This window comes from Molossus molossus, unplaced genomic scaffold (assembly GCF_014108415.1).
Source record: "Molossus molossus isolate mMolMol1 unplaced genomic scaffold, mMolMol1.p scaffold_m16_p_16, whole genome shotgun sequence".
In the NCBI taxonomy this organism is placed as follows: Eukaryota; Metazoa; Chordata; class Mammalia; order Chiroptera; family Molossidae; genus Molossus; species Molossus molossus.
In genome coordinates, this window is record NW_023425351.1 from 40,654,110 (window position 1) to 40,673,622 (window position 19,513).

The 19,513-nt window shown below is 36.2% G+C and overlaps 1 protein-coding gene across 1 annotated transcript in view; it reads left to right on the forward strand.

Annotated features, from left to right (window-relative positions):
- CPQ (carboxypeptidase Q) overlaps nt 1-19,513 on the forward strand; it is a 372,888-nt gene that overhangs the window by 198,704 nt on the left and 154,671 nt on the right. Inside the window, exon 4 of the mRNA XM_036263943.1 lies at nt 806-917. Coding sequence (XP_036119836.1) covers nt 806-917 — 112 coding nt within the window. The remainder of the gene's footprint in view (nt 1-805; nt 918-19,513) is intronic.

A 19,513-nucleotide genomic window follows, 5' to 3' on the forward strand; every position in this document is an offset into this window, starting at 1 on the left:
ATGTATAGATTATTTCACACTAATGTAAATTGAAATCTTTCTTAAAAGTTTTTCTGTTAATTGGAATTTAGTTTGTAACTTTAGCAAAATTTACTCATTCAATACCAGAGTGTTTGATAAAGCACAAAATATAATCATTTATATAATTTATAAATGGTTTGGCTCAGCGGTTAGAGCGTCGGCCTGTGGTCCAGAGAGACCCAGGTTCGGTTCCTGCTAGGGGCACGTATCTCAGTTGCAGATTGTCCCCTGCCCTGGTTGGGTTGTGCGGGTGGCAACTACTTGATGTGTCACTTTCATGTTGATGTTTCTCTCTCTCTCTCTCCCTCCCACTCTATCTGAACAAAAAATGGAAAAATGTCCTCGGGTGAGGAGAAAAATAAATAAATAAATAAATCATGGTTTTTACTTTTTCATTTGAACTCAATTCAACACATGTTTATCATGTGTCTGCTAGAATTTGGGACAATTGGAAATATGGTTGAAGTTTTGAGCTCCATTTTTATGTCATATAATTACATTGTCAAACATCTGTTAGTAGTAAGATATTTTTCTTAGTATTTAAAATTATATTAATAAAGAGAATTATAAGGTAAAAACTTGTATTACTCTTAGGATGACCTTATACCCTTTTGTGTAAGACCTCTAGACTAAGTCTTAGAAATGACACAGATCTTCTAAGGCATTAAAAATAGAAAAAGATACAAACGTTTCATTTCTGTATTTGGAATACCTGTGAATCTTCCTCCTTTATGTCATTTCTGCTTAGTCTTATTTTTTTTTCTCTTTTTATTGTTTGTTCTAGGTTGTACTGGTCAGTGGCCATCTGGACAGCTGGGACGTTGGGCAGGGTGCCATGGATGATGGTGGTGGAGCCTTTATATCATGGGAAGCACTCTCTCTTATTAGAGATCTTGGTAAATATTTAGAAAGTTGTTAACCAAAGTGTGAGGGTCTCTGTAGTGACATGTTTAGCTCAACACACAAAATATTCAACAGATTAGCTACTGTAGATTCTCCTCAGGTTTATATGTTTCTTGTCAGTTGATTCGCAGAAAGTAACTAATTTGTCCCCTTAAAAAAAAAGAAATTTTTATTCAAGTGTCTACCAGTCAACCAACGTATCCAATATGATCAGCCACTGGGGAAAATGAACAAGCAAATAAAACCATAGCAACTGCAACCACATCAGCTAGAGGCTATGTGAGGAAACTATGACGAAATGCAAAGAAAAATCATCAGCTTTCTCTTCTTTATTTTCCTTGTTCATATTTTTCTAAAATTGCATTTTTTAAAATTTCTATAACCCCACCCCCCTGTCCTTTGGAAACTATTAGCTTGTATTCTATATCGATGGTTCTTTTACCCTTTTGTTTTATTTATTCACTTGTTTTGTTTTGTTTTTAAGATTCCACATATAAGTCAAACAATACTGTATTTGTCTTTCTTTGTCTGACTTATTTTATTTGGCATAATATACTCCAGGTCCATCTATGTTTAATGTAGTGCCATTTGTTTATTTTTTCTTTTGTGCCCTTGCCTACTAAAGACATATATCCAAAAATGTATTTCTAAGAATCTTCTCAAAAATTTACTGCCTTTGTTTTCTTCTAGGAATTTTATGGTTTCAGGTCTTACATATAAGTCTTTCATTTATTTTGAGTTTATTACTGTACATGGTGTAAGAAAGTGGTCTAGTTTCCTAATTTTTTTTTTAATCCCCACCCGAGGATGTTTTTCCAAATATTTTCAGATAGAGTGGGAGGGAGGCAGGGAGAGGTGGAGGGGGGGGGGGGGAGAGAGAGAGAGAGAGAGAGAGAGAGAGAGAGAAACATCGATATGAGAGGGACACATTGATTGGCTGCCACCCTCACAACCTTGACCAGGGCCGGGGACTAACTGCAACCAAAGTACATGTCCTTGGTTGGAATCAAACCTGCAACTCTTTGGCCCACAGGCCAACACTCTAACCATTGAGCTAAACCAGCCAGGGCAAGTTTCTTCATTTTAATTGTATCTGTCCAGTTTTCCCAATACCAATTTTTGAAGAGACTTATCTCTACCCATTGTATATCCTTGCTTACTTTGTTGTAGATTAATTGACCATGTAAGTGAGGATTTATTTCTGGGCTCTCTGTTCTATCCACTGATTTATATATTTGTTTTTATACCAGTACTATACTATTTTCAGTATTGTAACTTTGTATTATAGTTTGAAAGCAGGGAGTGTATTATCTACCCCTTTGTTCTTTCTCAAGATTTCTTTGGCTACTTGAGGTCATTTTCTGTTTCCTATAAATTTTAGAACTACTTGTTTTAATTTTGAGAAGAATGACATTGGTATTTTGATAGGGATTGTACTGAATATGAATATTTGTTAGGTAGTGAGGATATTTTAACAATATGAGTGCTTCCAATCCATGAGCAAGGTATATTCTTCCACTTATTTATATCTTCTTTAATGTCTTATAATTTTCAGAGTACAAGTCTTTCACCTCTTTGGTTAAATTTATTCCTAGGTATTTATGATTTTTTATTACAGTTGTAAATGTGATAGTTTTCTTAATTTCTCCTACTGATTATTTATTATTGGTGTATAGAAATGCATCAAATTTTTGTGTATTGATTCTGTATCCTGAAAATTTACTGAATTTATTTATTTATCAGTTCTAATATTTTTTGGTGGAATCTTGGTGTTTTCTATATATACTATCATATCATATGCAAATAATAAGGGTTTTACTTATTCCTTTCCAATTTGGATGTCTTTTATTTCATTTTCTTATCTAATTGCTGTGGCTAACACTTTTACTATTGTGTTGAATAGAAATGGTTACAGTGGGCATCCTTGTCTTGTTCTTGATCTTAGAGAAAACACTTGCTTTTTCATCATTGAGTATGATATTAGCTGTGGGTTTGTCATATATGGCCTTTATTATATTGAGATATGCTTTTTCTATACCCAATCCGTTGAGCGTTTTTATCATAAAAAGATGTTGAATTTTGCCAAATGCCTTTTTTCTATCTAATGAGATGATAATATGGTTTTAATTCTTTATTTTGTTAATGTGATGTATCACATGGATTGATGTACGGATGTTGGACCATCCTTGGATTTCTGGGATGAAGCTGACTTGGCCATGGTGTATAATCCTTTTAATGTATTGTTGAATCTGGTTTGCTAATATTTTGCTGAGAAATTTTATGTCTATGTTCATCAAGAATATTTGCCTGTGATTTTCTTTTTTCGTAACGTCTGTTTGGTTTTGGTATCAGGATAAGGTTGGCTTCATAAAATGAGTTGGGAAGCATTCCTTCCTCTTCAATTCTTTTTAAATTCCTTGTTTATTTTGAAGACATTATCAAGCTGTTAGGATAGCTTTACTATAGTTTCTTTCCATGATAAATGTCCAAGAAAGCAATATAGGACTGAATTAATTATTCCTTTAGCCATAATAAGGAATCCAGGCTTAAATATTGGACCTTCCAGGTAAACCTAAGCATGGAGAAGATGGGCAGACATAACATGGAAGGGCTAATAGTGAAAGCAGTTTATTTTTATGACCTTATTGGCAAACAAAAACATACATTTTTTTCCTTATTGTACTGGTCCCAAAGGTGGATTTTGAATTAGAAATAATGAAACAGCCTGAAGTGAGAGTTCTGTGTCTGAATCAGAACAGTGGGAGTTTTAAATGCCTCATCAGCAGAATGCTTCGTATTAGAACTGTGGAGTAATTTCAGTTTGAGATGTAGTAAAGATCAGAACAGTCCCTTTCGTGTAGGCTTTCCGTTGCTTACTGGAGTATATATGTATTTAAATTTATGCTTTCCCTCCAGCATTTAATGAACCCCTCTAGTCCTTTAAAATGACCCATTAAATAATTGTTTATTTTAACAGTAGATTGCTGAAATATTCTTGCTTGGGGCAAATTTTTAGTGTACCATTTTGATTTATGTCTTACTTGTGTTTTAAAAATGGAGAAATGTAAAGATTGCTGACTATTTATTTTAACTTCTAAAAGAGACCAGTGTTTCCCAACCTTGGCTCTACTAACGTTTGGGACTGGTAATTTTTTGATGCAAGGTCTGTTCTGAGCATTGTAGGATGTTTAGAGGTATCCCTGGTCTCTAACTACTAAATGCTCATAGCACCATCCTCCCCCCACCCCAATTGTGACAACCAAAACCATCTCCAGACATTGCCAAATGTCACCTGGCAAGTTGGAGGTGAGAAGCGCATAAAATGGTCCCAATAAAATAAACTAATAAAAAATCTCCAGGAGTCCTAAATACAGGGTCATGTTTTTGGAAACAAATATAACTGGAAGCCTTATATTGTATATACTTACACTTTTTTAAAAAAAGTTTTCTTTATTGATTTTAGAGAGAGAGGAAGGGAGAGTAAAGAGATAGAAACATCAATGAAAGAGAACATTGATTGGCCGCCTCCTACATGCCCCATACTGGGTATTAGGCCCACAGCCTGGGCATACGTCCTGATCAGGAGTCGAACCGGCAACCTCTAGGTACATGGGTCGATGCTCAACCACTGAGCCACTCCGATTGGGTTATACTTATACTTTTAACATTATTACCTACTGAGCACCTACTATGTGAAAGCATTTTGCAGAAGTTGGGCATACAGAGAGATAGAAAGCATGTCCTCTGTTCTTTTTTATGTACATTTTATATTTCAGTTACAAGTTACATTCAATATTATTTTGAGTTGAAGACATACACATGTAACTACACACGTAGTTATAAATATAGATGTAATTTCAAAGCCTGCTTTTAGAATTGGGTAAGGTTTGAGAGAGATAAATTGTCCAGCAAATAAAACTGAAAAACGGACAATCCTTCAGAGAAGATCTGGGAGACTCTATATGTGAATTCTCTCCTGCTCTCCCTTACCTTAAAAATTATTCCCTAGGCTATTTTGTTTTGTTTTGGTTTTTTTGTCCTTAACTTTATTCTGGAATAAAGTGCATTCTAGAGATGAGGCAGTTAGATATCAAACATTTCGCTCCTTATAAGTCATAGATAATTATTTTGGAAGTTCATTTTATTTCAGTGTGTTGGACCAGCTTGATTGGAAGCAGAGTGATAGAGTGCAAAGAGAACTGGATGAATTGGAATTGGAATTTGGTCACTGTGCCACAAACTACCTTTTTTTTTTTTTTGCCTTGGGCAGGTCATTTTAACTCTCTGGGCTTCATTTTCTTCATCTCTATCCAACTATAAGCTTCATCTGCTTTAGATAGGAATAAAGATAATATTTTCTCTAGACTTTGAATCTTACTACTTTAGTACTCAGCATAGGACTCGAAATCCCTGCTAATCGAATTAAATTCAGTTGCATGGATAAATGTCAGACACCATGCAAAGATGACATGAGTATTTCTTCCAGCTCTGAAAGTACGCTGACTTTGGTAGTTTTTGATAGCTAGTAATCACTCCTTTAATTTAGGGCTTAACTTTCTCATATATTTCTGAAAGCCTATGTAAACATATGAATAAAACTCTAAAAGACTAATATTTCTTTTGAGTAGACCTTAAAGAGACAGAATGCATGGCATGCTGTTTAGAAAGCAAGGGAGGATTATAATTTTTTAATCTCATCACCATTAGTGATTACTTTGCATCCTAACTCAATATGTTAGTTATACTAATGTAACTCTAGGGCCAGCTGCTATGGTATCCCTAAATAGTCTTTCACTTTACTGTTTAAGTCGCCATCCCTTGTATGATGGAAATCTACTGACCCTTTTACTTTTTTGTTTTTATTCTAAATTTTCAAGAGTCTAAATTTATCCTGGTCTCTTCCTGCTTCCACTTCTGCTTGGGTTGAATGATAGGCTCCACTCTGTACCTCAGTTCCAGTGATGACCCATTGAGTCTCACTCTTTAACATTTTAAATTAGATTGTAGATTTCTATTTGTAGTTTACCTATGTGTTTTAATATGAAGAACGGGGTCCAACATGTGACATATGCGTTCTACATGACAATTACTGATATACTTGAATAAGAAATAGGACTTTAGGCTGGAGGCCAAGAAATGGTTTCATAATTATATTACTTAATTACATTGAGCCCAAACTATTTAATTGGTGAAAGATGAAAGCTCCATGGCAACCTCTTTTTCCAGGAAAACGAGATTCCTTTTGGCTGCTGTTCCTTGGACGATATGTCGTACATCATGCTTGTCAAAGTCCCTCCGTGGGGCTTGTTAATTGAAGTGTTGGTGCAGTGGGGCTTTCTGACATTTAGGAATATTGTTCTGTGATTCATTCTTCTTGTCTCTTCTCCTTTGTTCTCTCCTTTCACTACTCTTATAGATTCACTCTTTTGCCCAAGCCATCAGCTAAAACTATATTTAATTAATCTAACAAAAGAGATATTTATGCTTCAAAAATATAAGCAGTCATTCCCGAGTAACTGTCAACAGAAGCCTATTTGCTGTGAAATGCTATTGAGTACTTTTTTGTGTCTGTGGTTTACTGGACTTGAAACTGTTTATTTGAAATGTCATTTCTTGGAATGGTCTGGTGTCAATGGACAAAGCCTATGGCCAAATATGTTATGCTTCAAAATGTTCATTTGGCATTAAAACAATAAATCATCATCCATCCCCAAATTTTTCCAACTTGACCATTTTTCGTGAAGTTAGAATTTTGATTTTTAAGGCCTTACCAAGGGAAAACCATAGAATTAACAGTACTACTTGGTTATTGAAATGTAGGGTATATATGAAACATCTTTCTAGAGAAATTTGAACATGAGCATCCTGATTGTGATTATCAGAGAGCTTAAGAGGTCATGTGTTAGAAAAATATTTTATTTATATATACTATTCATTCACTCAACAAATATGCACTGTGTCCTGACTGCATGTCAGTGAGCCAGATGCCTTGTACGAAAGAGGAATGAGACATGGTCCTTGGTGCTCTTAAAGTTGGAGAGACATTTAATTCAAAATGAAATTGTTATAAGTTCTGTAACTGAAGTATATACAAATGACTTTGGGCACCTGGTGAAGGGAGTGACCAGCATGTCTTGGCTGAGTCAGGCACCTTCACAAAGGTACTATGATAAAGATAAATGGAAGCAATCTGAGAACAACAAAGAATTCCCAGTAGAGTTTAGAGCTTCTGGTCCTGCACATCATTAAAAATGAGGAGAAAGTTGTTCACAGTAATAGTTTGGAGTTGTGGGGGAGAATTTAACAGAATTTCAGGAGATGCTCACTTTTTTACCTGATATATTGAATTACATTAGGTTTTTATAAAATAAGCATGTGTTACTTTAATAATCAAGAATAAAACCCTCAAGGAAAGCAATATTATTTAAAAAAATTTATCTTTATTCTTGAAAGTATTACAAATGTCCTCTATTTTACCCCCATTGACACCCTCCACCCTGCTCCTGTCCCACCTGCCTTCACCACATGTTGTACATATTGCTTATACATATATGCATTGCTTATACATATATGCATGTGCTTTGGTGTTTCTCTTCCCACCTCCCACCACTTCCCTTCTCTCTGAGGTTTGTCCATCTGCTCCCGACTTCCATGACTGGATCTATTTTGTTCATCAATTTATTTTGTTCATTAGATTCCACAAATAAGTGAGATCATGTGATACTTGTCTTTCTCTGACTGGCTTATTTCGCTTAGCATAATGCTCTCTAGGTCCCTCCATGTCATCTCAAAGGGTAAGAGATCAGTATTTTTTATAGCTCCATAGTATTCCACTGTTTAAATGTACCACAGCTTTTTTATCCACTCATCTACTCATGGACACTTAGGCTGTTTCCAGATCTTAGCTATTGTAAATAGTGCTGCTATGAACATAGGGGTGCATATATTTTTTCTGGTTGGTGTTTCAGGCTTCTTACGATATATTCCTAGAAGTGGGATTACTAAGTTAAACAGCAGTTCAATTTTTAATATTTTGAGGAAACACCATATTGTTTTCCATAGTGGCTATACCAGTCTGCATTTCCACCAACAGTGTACTAGAGTCCCCTTTTCTCCATACACTCGCCAGCACTTGTTTGTCAATTTGTTGATGATAGCCATCCTGGCAGGTATGAGGTGATACCTCATAGTCATTTCTATTTGTATCTCTGGTGATTAGTGACATTGAGTATTTTTTTATATATCTCTTGGCCATTTATATGGCCTCTTTGGAGAAATGCCTATTCAGGTCCTCCACTCATTTTTTTTTTTTTATCCTCACCTAGGACATTTTTCCATTTTTGTTCAAAAAGAGTGGGAGGGAGAGAGAAGAAGAGAGAGAGAGAAACATCGACATGAAAGGGACACATCGAGTGGCTGCCACCCGCACAACCCACCAGGCCGGGGGACAAACTGCAATTGAGGTACATGTCCTTAGCAGGAACCGAACCCTGGTCTCTCTGGACTGCAGGCCAATGCTCTAACCACTGAGCAAAACCAGCCAGGGCATCTGCTCATTTTTTAATTGGATTGTTTGTCTTCCTTTTGTTGAGTTGTATGAGTACTTTACATGTTTTGGAAATTAATTCCTTATCTGATGTATCATTGGCAAATATGTTCTCCCATATAGTGGGTTTCCTCTTCATTTTGAGGATAGTTTCTTTTGCTATGCAGAAGCTTTTTAGTTTGATATATTTCCATTTATTAATTTTTTCCTTTGTTTGTTTTGCCTTGGGCTATGTATCAGTGAACATTCTGCTATGTGTGATGTCTGAGATATTGCTGCCTACATTTTCTTCTAGGATTTTTATGGTTTCATGACTTACATTTAAGTCTTTTATCCATTTTGAGTTTACTCTTGTGTATGGTGTAAGTTGGTGGTCTAGTCTCATTTTTTTTTTGTATCTATCTGTTCAATTTTCCCAACACCACTTATTGAAGAGACTGTCTTTACTCCATTGTATGCTCTTGCCTCCTTTATCGAATATTAATTACACATAATATTTTGGGTCAATTTCTGGGTTCTCTCTTCTGTTCCATTGATCTATTTGTCTGTTCCTGTGCTAGTACCAGGCTATTTTGATTACAATGGCTTTGTAGTATAATGTTATATACAGTACTGTGATCCTTCCAACTTTGTTTTTCTTTTTCTCAAGATTGCTGTGGCTATTCAGGGTATTTTTTGGTTCCATATAAACTTTTGGAGTTTTTGTTCTAGATCTGCGAAATATGCCTTTGGTATTTTAATAGGAATTGTATTGAATCTATAGATTGCTTTGGGTAGTATGGACATTTTAATTATTTTGATTCTTCCAATATATGAATATGGTATGTGCTTCCACTTTTTTATATCATTATCTATTTCTTTTTCCAATGTCCTGTAGATATCTTAATTTTGTTGTTGCAATGATAAATGGGATTGATTTTTAGTTTCTCTTTCTAACTGTTCGTTATCAATGTATAAAAGTGCCATTTATTTAGGATGTTAATTTTGTATCTTGCTATTTTGTTGAATTCAAAAATTAAATGTAGTAGTTTTTTGGTGGGGTTTTTAGGTTTTTCTACATGCAATATCATGTCATCTGCAAATAAAGACAGTTTCACTTCTTCCTTTTCAGTTAGTATGCCTTTTAATTTTTTCTTCTTCTCTGATCCCTGTGGCTAAGACTTCCAGTACTATGTCGAACAAGAGTGGTGAAGGCAGACATTGTTGTCTTGTTCCTGTTCTCACGGGAAATTATTTTAGTTTTTGTTGATTGAGTATAATGTTGGCTGTATGTTTTTCATATATGGCCTTTATTATGTTGAGGTCTGATCCTTCTATTCTCACTTTGCTGAGAATTTTTATCAAAAATTGGTGCTGGATTTTGTCAAATGTTTTGCTAGTATCTATTGATATGATCATATGATTTTTATCTTTTTTTGTTTATCTAGTACATCACATTTATTGATTTGCAAATATTGTACCAGCCTTGCATCCCTGGGATAAATACCACTTGGTCATGGTGAATAATTTTTTAATGTATTGCTGGATGCAATTTGCTAATATTTTGTTAAGGATTTTGGCATCTATGTTTATTAGGGATATTGGCCTGTAGTTTTCTTTCTTTGTAGTGTCTTTATCTGGTTTTGGAATTAGGATTATGCTAGCCTCAGAAAAAGAGCTTGGAAGTCTTCCTTTTTCTTGAAATTTTTGGAATAGTTTAAGGAAAATTGGTGTCAGTTCTTCTTTGAATATTTGGTCAAACTCCCCTGTGAAGCCATCTGGACCAGGGCTTTTGTTTGCTGGGAATTTATTGATTACTGTTTCAGTTTCCTTAGTTGTTATTGGCCTGTTATCTTTTTCTGACTCTTTCTGGTTGAGATTTGGAAGCTTGTATGATTCTAGAAATTTGTCTGTTTCAGCTAGATTGTCCAATTTGTTGACATATAATTAATTTTTTATAGTATGTTTTTATAATCCTTTGTATTTCTCTGTTGGCAGTTGTTACTTCACCACTTTTGTTTCTGAATTTACTTGAGTTCTTTCTCTTTGTTTCTTGGTGACTCTGAATAAAGGTTCATCAATCTTGTTTATCTTTTCAAAGAACTAGCTCTTGGTTTCATTGATCTTTTGTAGTTTTTTAGTCTCTGTGTCATTTATTTCCACTCTGATCTTTATTATTTCCTTCCTTTTACTTTGGTTTTTTCTTTTTGTTCTCTAAATTTTTAAGTTGTAATATTAGATAATTTATTAGAAATATTGTTTCTTGAGGTAGGCCTATAATGCTATGAACTTCCCTCTCCAGACTGCTTTTGTTGTGTCCCAAAAATTTGTGTTGTTGTATGTTTATTTTCATTTGTTTCCAGGAAGTTTTTTTTTCCTTCCTTGATCTCCTTGGTAACCAATTCATTGTTTAATAACATGCTATTTAGCTCCATGTGTTTGAATATTTTTTAGTGTTTTTATTGTAATTGATTTCTTGTTTCATGCCATTATGATCTGAAAAAATGCTTGATATGATTTCAATCTTCTTGAACTTGTAAAGCTTATTTTGTGTCCTAACATGTGGTTTATCTTTGAGAATGTCCTGTGTGCACTTGGGAAGAATGCATATTCTGCAGCTTTGGAGTGAAATGTTCTGTAAATATCAATTAAATCCATGTGTTCTAGTGTGTCATTTAGGGTCTCTCTTTCTTTGTTGATTCTTTGACTAGAAGATCTATCTAGTGATATCAGTGGAGTGTTTAAGTTCCCTACTATGATTATGTTTCTGTCAACCTCTCCCTTAGAGTTTTTCAGCAGTTTTTAAATATAGTTTGGTCTCCTATTTTAGGTGCATATATGTTTACCAGGGTTATATCCTCTTGTTGGAACTATTCTTTTAATATTGCGTAGTGCCTTGTCTCTTGTTATGGCCTTCATTTTTAAGTCTATTTTATCAGATATGAGTATTGCTACCCCAGCTTCTTTTTCATTTTCATTTGCATAAAAATTTTTTTCCATCCCTTCACTTTTATCCTGTGTGAGTCTTTGAGGTGGGTCTCTTGTAGACAGCATATAGATGGGTCATGTTTTCTTATGCAATGAGCTACCCATGTCTTTTGATTGGAACATTTAAGCCATTTACATTTAAAGTTATTATTGATAGGTACTTATTTGTTGCCTATTTTATTCCTTATGCCTGTGTTCCTCTCGTTTTCTCTCTATTTTATCTTCTTATTTCAACAGTCCCTTTAATGTTTCTAGAAATGTTGGTTTGGTGGTAATAAACTCTAATAGCCTTTTTTTGTTGGTGAAGTTCTTTATTTCACCTTCGATTTTGAATGATAGCCTTCCTGGGTAGAGTAGTCTTGGTGAGTCTCTTGATTTTCATTACTTTTTATATTTCATAACAATCCCTGCTGGCCTGAAGTGTTTCTATTGAGAAATCAGCTGACAGTCTAATGGGAACTCCCTTGTAGGTACCTTTCTGTCTGTCTATTGCTGCCTTTAAGATTCTTTCTTTGTATTTAATGTTTGCCATTTTAATTTGGATGTGTCTAGGTGTGGGTCTTTTTGGGTTCAACTTAATTGGGACTCTCTGTGTCTCCTGGGCTTATGTGACTTTTTACTTCACCAGATTAGGGAAGTTTTCTGTCATTATTTCTGCAAACAAATTCTCTATTTCTTTCTCCAATTCTTCTCCTTCTAGTACCCCAATGATGCAAATGTTGTGTTTCATGTTGTCCCAAAGCTCCCTTAAGCTCTCCTGCTTTTTTATTTTATTTTCCATTTGCTACTCTAATTGGGGTTTTTTCTACCTTGTCTTCTATCTTGCTGATTTGGTCCTCAGCTTCTTCTACTATTGAATCCTTCCAGGGTATTCTTTATTTCAGCTATGTCATTCTTCATTTCTGCTTGATACTTATTCATAGCTTCTACCTCATTTTTCATCTTTATGTAGTTCCCACTGAGTTCTTTATAATTCTTATTGAGTTTCTTGTAATTCTCACTAAGTTGTTTGAGCACCTTTATAACTATTACTTTGAATTCTTTATCTGATAAATTGCTTGCCTCCATTTCATTTAATTCCTTTTCTGGCAGTTCTTCCTTTTCTTTAATTTAGGGATTGTTTCTTTGTCTCCCCATTTTATCAGTCTGATGGTCCAGGGCCAGATGAGGTAGGTTGGGTCACAGGAGCAGATCAGTGCTTCCAGGGGCAGCAAGTGGTGGTGGATCGTATACTCTGGATCTCGAATTCACTCCAGTCATCTGGGGGCACTAGTGGCTCTCATTGGTGGCAGCGGAGGGGCTGAGAGCTCTGGCAGTGGTGTGGGCAGCTCTCAGTGGTGGCAATGGTGGGGCTGGTGACTCTCGACAACAGCAGCAATAGGGCCAACACTTCACAGCTGGGCCAGCAGCTGCTGTGGCAGGTCTGGTGGCTCTCACTGATGGCAGTGGCAGCAGCAGGTTCAGCATCACTCAGCAGCAGTGATGGGAGACCGGCAGTTCTCTATTGCAGCAGGTCTTATGTCTCCAGCAGCCCTCTACCATTCATGTGTCCCACAAGGGCAGCAACCCTCTGCCATTCACAGGTCCTGTGGTGGCAGGGTACTCCACTGTTTGCATGTCCCGCTGGAGCAGCAGCCTTCTGCTACTCATGGGTCCTATGGGAGCAGAGGTCCTCTGCTGTGTGTGGGTCCCATGGGGTCAGTGGCCTTCTGCTGCTGGTGGGTACCATAGGGAGAGTGGCCCTGTGCTGCTCATGCATTCCACAGGGGCAGGGTTCTTCACTGCTCATGGGTCCCATTGGAGCAGTGTCCCTCTGGTGCTTGCGGGTCCTGCAGGGGCAGGGGCCCTGGTTCTGCTGCTGGAGTGTGCCACAGGGGCGGTGGCCCATGCTGCTGGTAGTTCCATGGGGGTGGCTGTTTTCTACTGCTTGAGGTCTCATGGGGACAGGGCCCTCTGCTTTTCTTGGGTCCCATGGCAAGTGGCAGACCTCTGCTGCTGGTGGAGAGGTGGTGGGGCTTGGTATGCCTACCTGTGACCTCTATACACTGGGTCTCTGCCATTCTCTGCAGCTTCCTCCCAAGTAGGACCCTACCATTCCTCTAAAATAGTGTACTCTCTGATCCCAAGTGAGAAGAATTGCCCAACTGGGGAGTACACTTTTGCAGCCAGCAGCTTACTCCACCCAGAGCATCCAAATGACCCGTCCTGTGTCCCCACTCTGGTCAGCAGATGGCCACCAAGTCTCAGCCATGCACACTCTGTCTCACACATGCTCACCTACTTACACTCTCATCCCCACTCCAGGCCTGCCCACTGCCATGGTGGACTCTAGAAAAGAAAGATTTTTAGTATTGACATTACCACAAACACTCTGTTAATAGGGACAACAGGGCAGAGTTAGGAGGAGTCCTGCAGGACTCACCATGCCTTCCAGACCCAGAGTACCCCAGGGAACACAGCTCAAAGCTTAGGTGAAGCTAGAGTTTTATGCAGCCATTTCAAATGCAGTGGGTTCTCTCTTAGATTTGGAGATCCATCGAGAAAGAGGGTTTTCCTTTCTCAGGTCCTTGTCACATCTTCCTTGTAAAAGTCTCAGGAAATCCAATTCAGAATGACTGAGCAAGGGAAATGAACAGCTTCCAGCGTAATAGAAACCTGAAAGGTGGAGCTGGAGCCCTGAAGCCATCCAGGGAATAGCCCAGACCTAAAGAGGAAATCCCACTTGGAAAGGACCTCACCCTGGCTTAGCCACACATCTGGGTATAACAACAGTTCTAAAAGCTAATATTTACTATTACTATGCTGTAGACATTGTGCTAAGAACTCCACTATGTACATGCTCTCTTTTCTTCTGGACAATAACCCCAAGCAGTAGATACGCTTGTTCTATACATTTACAGAGGAGGAAACTGAAGAGAGAAAACTAAGTAACTTGCCCAAGGTCACTCAACTATTATGTAAAAATTTAAATCCTGACTCCATACTCAATATTCTTAGTTACCTTATAATACTGTTTTACTGAACAGCATTCCCAGGGGAGAGTCTTCCATGGATGAACACTGCTCTGGGGCATTATTGGTGTTGGCAGAACTAAAGATGAATCCAAATATACTTGCCCAAATATACTCATAGACCTGAGAACAAATGGCTTTGGGTTTATTTTTATTCAACTTTTTCTAGGCTGTCTTTGAGATCTTGTAGTTGCCATAATATTGACAAGATAGAACTATCCAATGGTTCCTTAATTGGCATGGTAAAGATTATTCTTGTATTTCCTCTTGAAGAGAACTTGGACCCACCCTAAGGGAAGTTTAACCGAACAACTAACTTCTTATTCACACTATCTGAGCCTATTTTATTAAAATAATGTAATATTATTGGAAATGTTTGACATATGCTAAGGGTTCTCTCTGCCAAGTTTTTCTGTGGTCCTAAATGAATCAGAATGTGGCATAATTTTTCTTTTCTAAAAGGAATTTTTATCTCAAAACATTCCACAAATTCTCTCTACAACAGTTTTGGATGCTCTTCCTCCACAATTTTTTTATGAACACAGGAAGAGAGACTGATAGCTTTGGGAAAGGTATTCCATTAAAACCACTGTTCTGCGATAGTTTTAAGCAGTAATATATCTGCAATGGAACTGTCCAAGAAATTAACTTGTTTAAAGTCTTAGAAAAGAACATTTCTACCAATATTAAATTTAACTTTATAAATTTGAATTTTAATGTGTACATGGTTGCTTCCTTTTAGTTTTTATGGGAAAATTTTCATCTTGAGTCTTTTTAAATTAATTTAATTTTTTGTTATTTTTCAATTACAGTTGACATTCAATATTATTTCATATTAGTTTCAGGTGTACAGTGTAGCAGTTAAAGTTTTTTATAATTTACAGATTGATCCCCTGATAATTCTAATACCCATCTGGCACCATACATAGTCATTACAATTTTATTAATTATATTCCCTATGGTGTACTTTACATCCCTGTGACTATTTTGTAACTACCAGTTTGCACTTGTTAATTCCTTCACCTTTTTCATCCAGTTCCACAACCCTCCTCCTATCTGGCAACCATCTGTCCACTCTCTGTATCTATGAGTCTGTTTCTATTTTGTTTGTTAATTTATTTTGTTCTTTAGATTTCACATGTAAATGAAATCATATGGTATTTGTCTTTCTCCGTCTTAATTTTTTCACTTAGCTTAATAACCTCTAGGTCTATGTGTGTTGCTGCAAATGGTAAGATTTCATTCTTTTTTATGGTAGAGTAATATTCCATTATTTATATATATCACATCTTTATCCGCGTCTATTGATGGCTACTAAGCTTGCTTCCATTACTTGACTATAGGAAATAGCACTGCAATGAACATAGGAGTGCATATGTTTTTTTTTGACTCAGTGTTTTGAATTTCTTTGGATAAATACCCAAAAGTAGAATTGCAGAGTTATAATGTAGTGCTATTTTTTAATTTTTGAGGAACCTTCAACTGTTTCCATAGTGACTACACCATTTACATTCCCACCAACAGTGCACAGGGTTTCCTTTTCTCCACATGCTTGCCAACACTTGTTGTTGTTGATTTATTGATGATAGTCCTTCTTGCAGGTGTGAGATGATATCTTATTATAGTTTTAATTTGCATTTCTCTAATGATTATTGATGCTGAGCATCTTTTCATAAGTCTATTGGCCATCTGTATGTCCTTTTTGGAGAAGTGTTTTTCAGGTCCTCTGCTGATTTTTTATTTGGATTGTTTGGGGTTTTTTTGTTTGTTTGTTTTTTGTTTGTTTTGGTATTGAGTTGTATGAGTTCTTTTTAAATTTTGTATATCAACCCCTTATCAGATGTATCATTGGTGAATCTATTCTTCTCCCACTCAGTAGGTTTTTTGGGGGGGTTGTTGTTTTATTGATGGTATCCTTTGCTGTGCAAATGCCTTTTAGTTTGATGGAGTCCTATTTGTTTATTTTTAATTTTGTTTCCCTTGCCCGAGGAGATATATCAGAAAAAGTATTACTAAGAGCAGTATCACAGAGTTACTGTTTTCCTGTAGGAGTTTTATGGTTTGGGTTCTTACATTTAAGTTTTTAATCCATTTTAAGTTTACTCTTGTTTATGGTGTAAGAAGGTGGTCTAGTTCCAGTTTTTGCATGTATATGTCCCATTTTCCCAACACCATTTATGGATAAACTATCTTTATCCCATTGTATGTTCCTGACTACTTTGTCATAAATTAATTGACCTTATAGGTATGTATTTATTTTTGTGCTCTCTACTCTGTTCCATTGATCTATGTCTCTATTTTTATGTCAGTACCATGCTGTTTTGGTTACTACAGTCATGTAGTATAGTTTGATATCAGGTAGCATGATTCCACCAACTTTGTTCTTCTTTCTCAAGATTGCTGTGGCTATTCAGGGTCTTTTGTGGTTCCATACACATTTCAGGATTATTTGTTCTAGTTTTTTGAAAAATGCCATTAGTGTTTTGACAGGGGTTTCTTTGAATGTATAGAATACTTTGGGTCGTATATTTTAACAATGTTAATTCTTCTTATCCATAAGTACAATATACATTTCCATTTATTGGTATCTTAAGTTTCTTTAATGTATCATAATTTTCTGAGTACAGGTCTTTTACCTCCTTGGTTAAATTTATTCCTAGGATTTTTTATGCAATTGTAAATGGGATTGTTTTCTTAATTGCTCTTCCTGAAAGTACATTATTGGTGTATAAAAATGCAATAGATTTTTGGGCATTTATTTGGTATCTTGCTACTTTACTTAATTTATATATCAATTCTATTAGATTTTTGGTGGAAATGAGTGTTTTACTTATTTATTTCTAATTTGGACCTTTTTTTTTTTTTCTCATTGCTGTGGCTAGCTAGGATTTCCAATACAATACTGAATAAAAATAGTGAAAATAAACATCCTTGTCTTATTCCTTATCTTAAGGAAAATGCTTTTAGCTTTTTTCCTGTTGATATGATGTTACCTGTGGTTTTGTCACATATGGCCTTTATTCTGGTGAGGTATGTTTCCTCTATTCTCACTTTGCTGAGAAAGTTTATCATAAATAGATGTCGCATTTTTACAAAAGCATTTTTCCGCATCTATTGGCATGATCATATAATTTTTTTTTTTTTTTATCCTCACTCGAGGACATTTTTTGTTCAGATAGAGAGGGAGGGAGAGAGAGGAAGAGAGAGAGAGAGAAACATCGACGTGAAAGGGACACATCGAGTGGCTGCCACCCGCACGACCAACCAGGGCCGGGGACAAACTGCAACCGAGGTACGTGCCCTTAGCGGGAACCGAACCCGGGTCTCTCGGGACCGCAGGTCGACGTTCTAACCGCTGAGCCAAACCGGCCAGGGCGGTCATATAATTTTTAATCCTGTGTTTTGTTTATCTTGTATATTACATTAATTGAATTGCAGATTATGAACCAAACTTGCATCTCAGGAATAAGTTCCACTTGAATCTTTTAATGTACTGCTGAATTTTATTTCCTAATACTTTATTGAGGATTTTTGCATCTATGTTCTTTGGGGATGTTGGCCTATAATTTTCTCTTTTTTAATCTTTTTGCCTGGTTTTGGAAGCAGAGTGATACTGAACTTATAAATTGCTCTAGGGAGCCCCTGCTTCTCTTGAAATATTTGGAATAGTTTGAGAAGGATAGGTATTCACTCTTATTTAAATATTTGGTAAAATTCATCTATGAAGCCATTTAAGTCAGGACTTTTGTTTGTTGGGAATTTTTTGTTGTTGTTGCTATATTTTTTCTTTTTACTGAATTTATTGGGGTGACACTGGTTAACAAAATTATACAGGTTTCAGGTGTACAGTTCTACAACATATCATCTGTATACTGTTTTGTGTGTTCATTACCCCAAGTCAAGTCTCTTTCCATTTCCATTTATTTCATCTATACCTTCCTCTACCTCTTCTCCCCTCCCCTCCCCTTGGTAATCACCACAATTGTCTGCGTCCATGAGTTTTTTCTCAATTTCTCCACACCCCTACCCAGTACCCCAACCCTCCCTACCCCTAACAGCTGTCACCTTGCTCTCTATCTATGAGTCTGTCTTTATTTTGCTTGTTAGTTCATTTTGTTCACTAGATTCCACATATTAGTGAATTCCACATACAAGGATCATATGATACTTGTCTTTCTCTGACTAGGTTATTTCAATTAGCATAATTCTCCACAGGTCCATCCATGCTGTTACAAAGGGTAAGGTCGCCTTCTTTTTTTTTTTTTACAGCCAAGTAGTATTCCATTGTGTGAATGTACCATGGCTTTTTTATCCACTCATCTACTAATGGGCACTTTGGCTACTTTGGCTGTCCAAATCTTGGCTATTGTAAATAACACTGCAATAAACATAATGGTGCATATATTTTTTCAGATTAGTATTCAGATTTCTTTAGATAAAGTCCCAGAAGTAGAATTGCTGAGTCATAAGACAGTTCCTTTTTAAATTTTTTGAGATAACTCCATACTGTTTTCTACAGTGGCTGCACCAGTCTGCATTCCAACCAACAGTGCATAAGGGTTTCCTTTTTTCCACATGCTCACCAATACTTGTTGGTTTATTGATGATAGCCATTTTGACAGGTGTGATGTTATAACTTGTAATTTTAATTTACATTTCTCTTATGATTAGTGATGTTGAGCATCTTTTCCTATGTCTATTGGCAATTTGTATTTCCTCTTTGGAGAAGTGTCTATGCAGGTCCTTTGTCCATTTTTTAATTTAATTGTTTGAGTTTTTTGGTGCCAACTTTTATAAGTTTTTTATAAATTTTGGATATTAACCCCTTATCAGATGTATCATTGGCAAAACTCCCCTGTTGGGAATTTTTGGATTACTAATTTGATTTCTTTGGTAGTAATCTGTCTCTTCAGATTTTATGTGTCTTCTTGATTCAGTCTTTGAAGATTCTATGTTTATAGGATTTTTTTTTTCATTTCTTCCGGATTGTCCAATTTATTGGCGTACAGTTGTTTATCATGTTTTCTTAGAATTCTTTGTGTTTCTGTGGTATCGGTTCTTACTT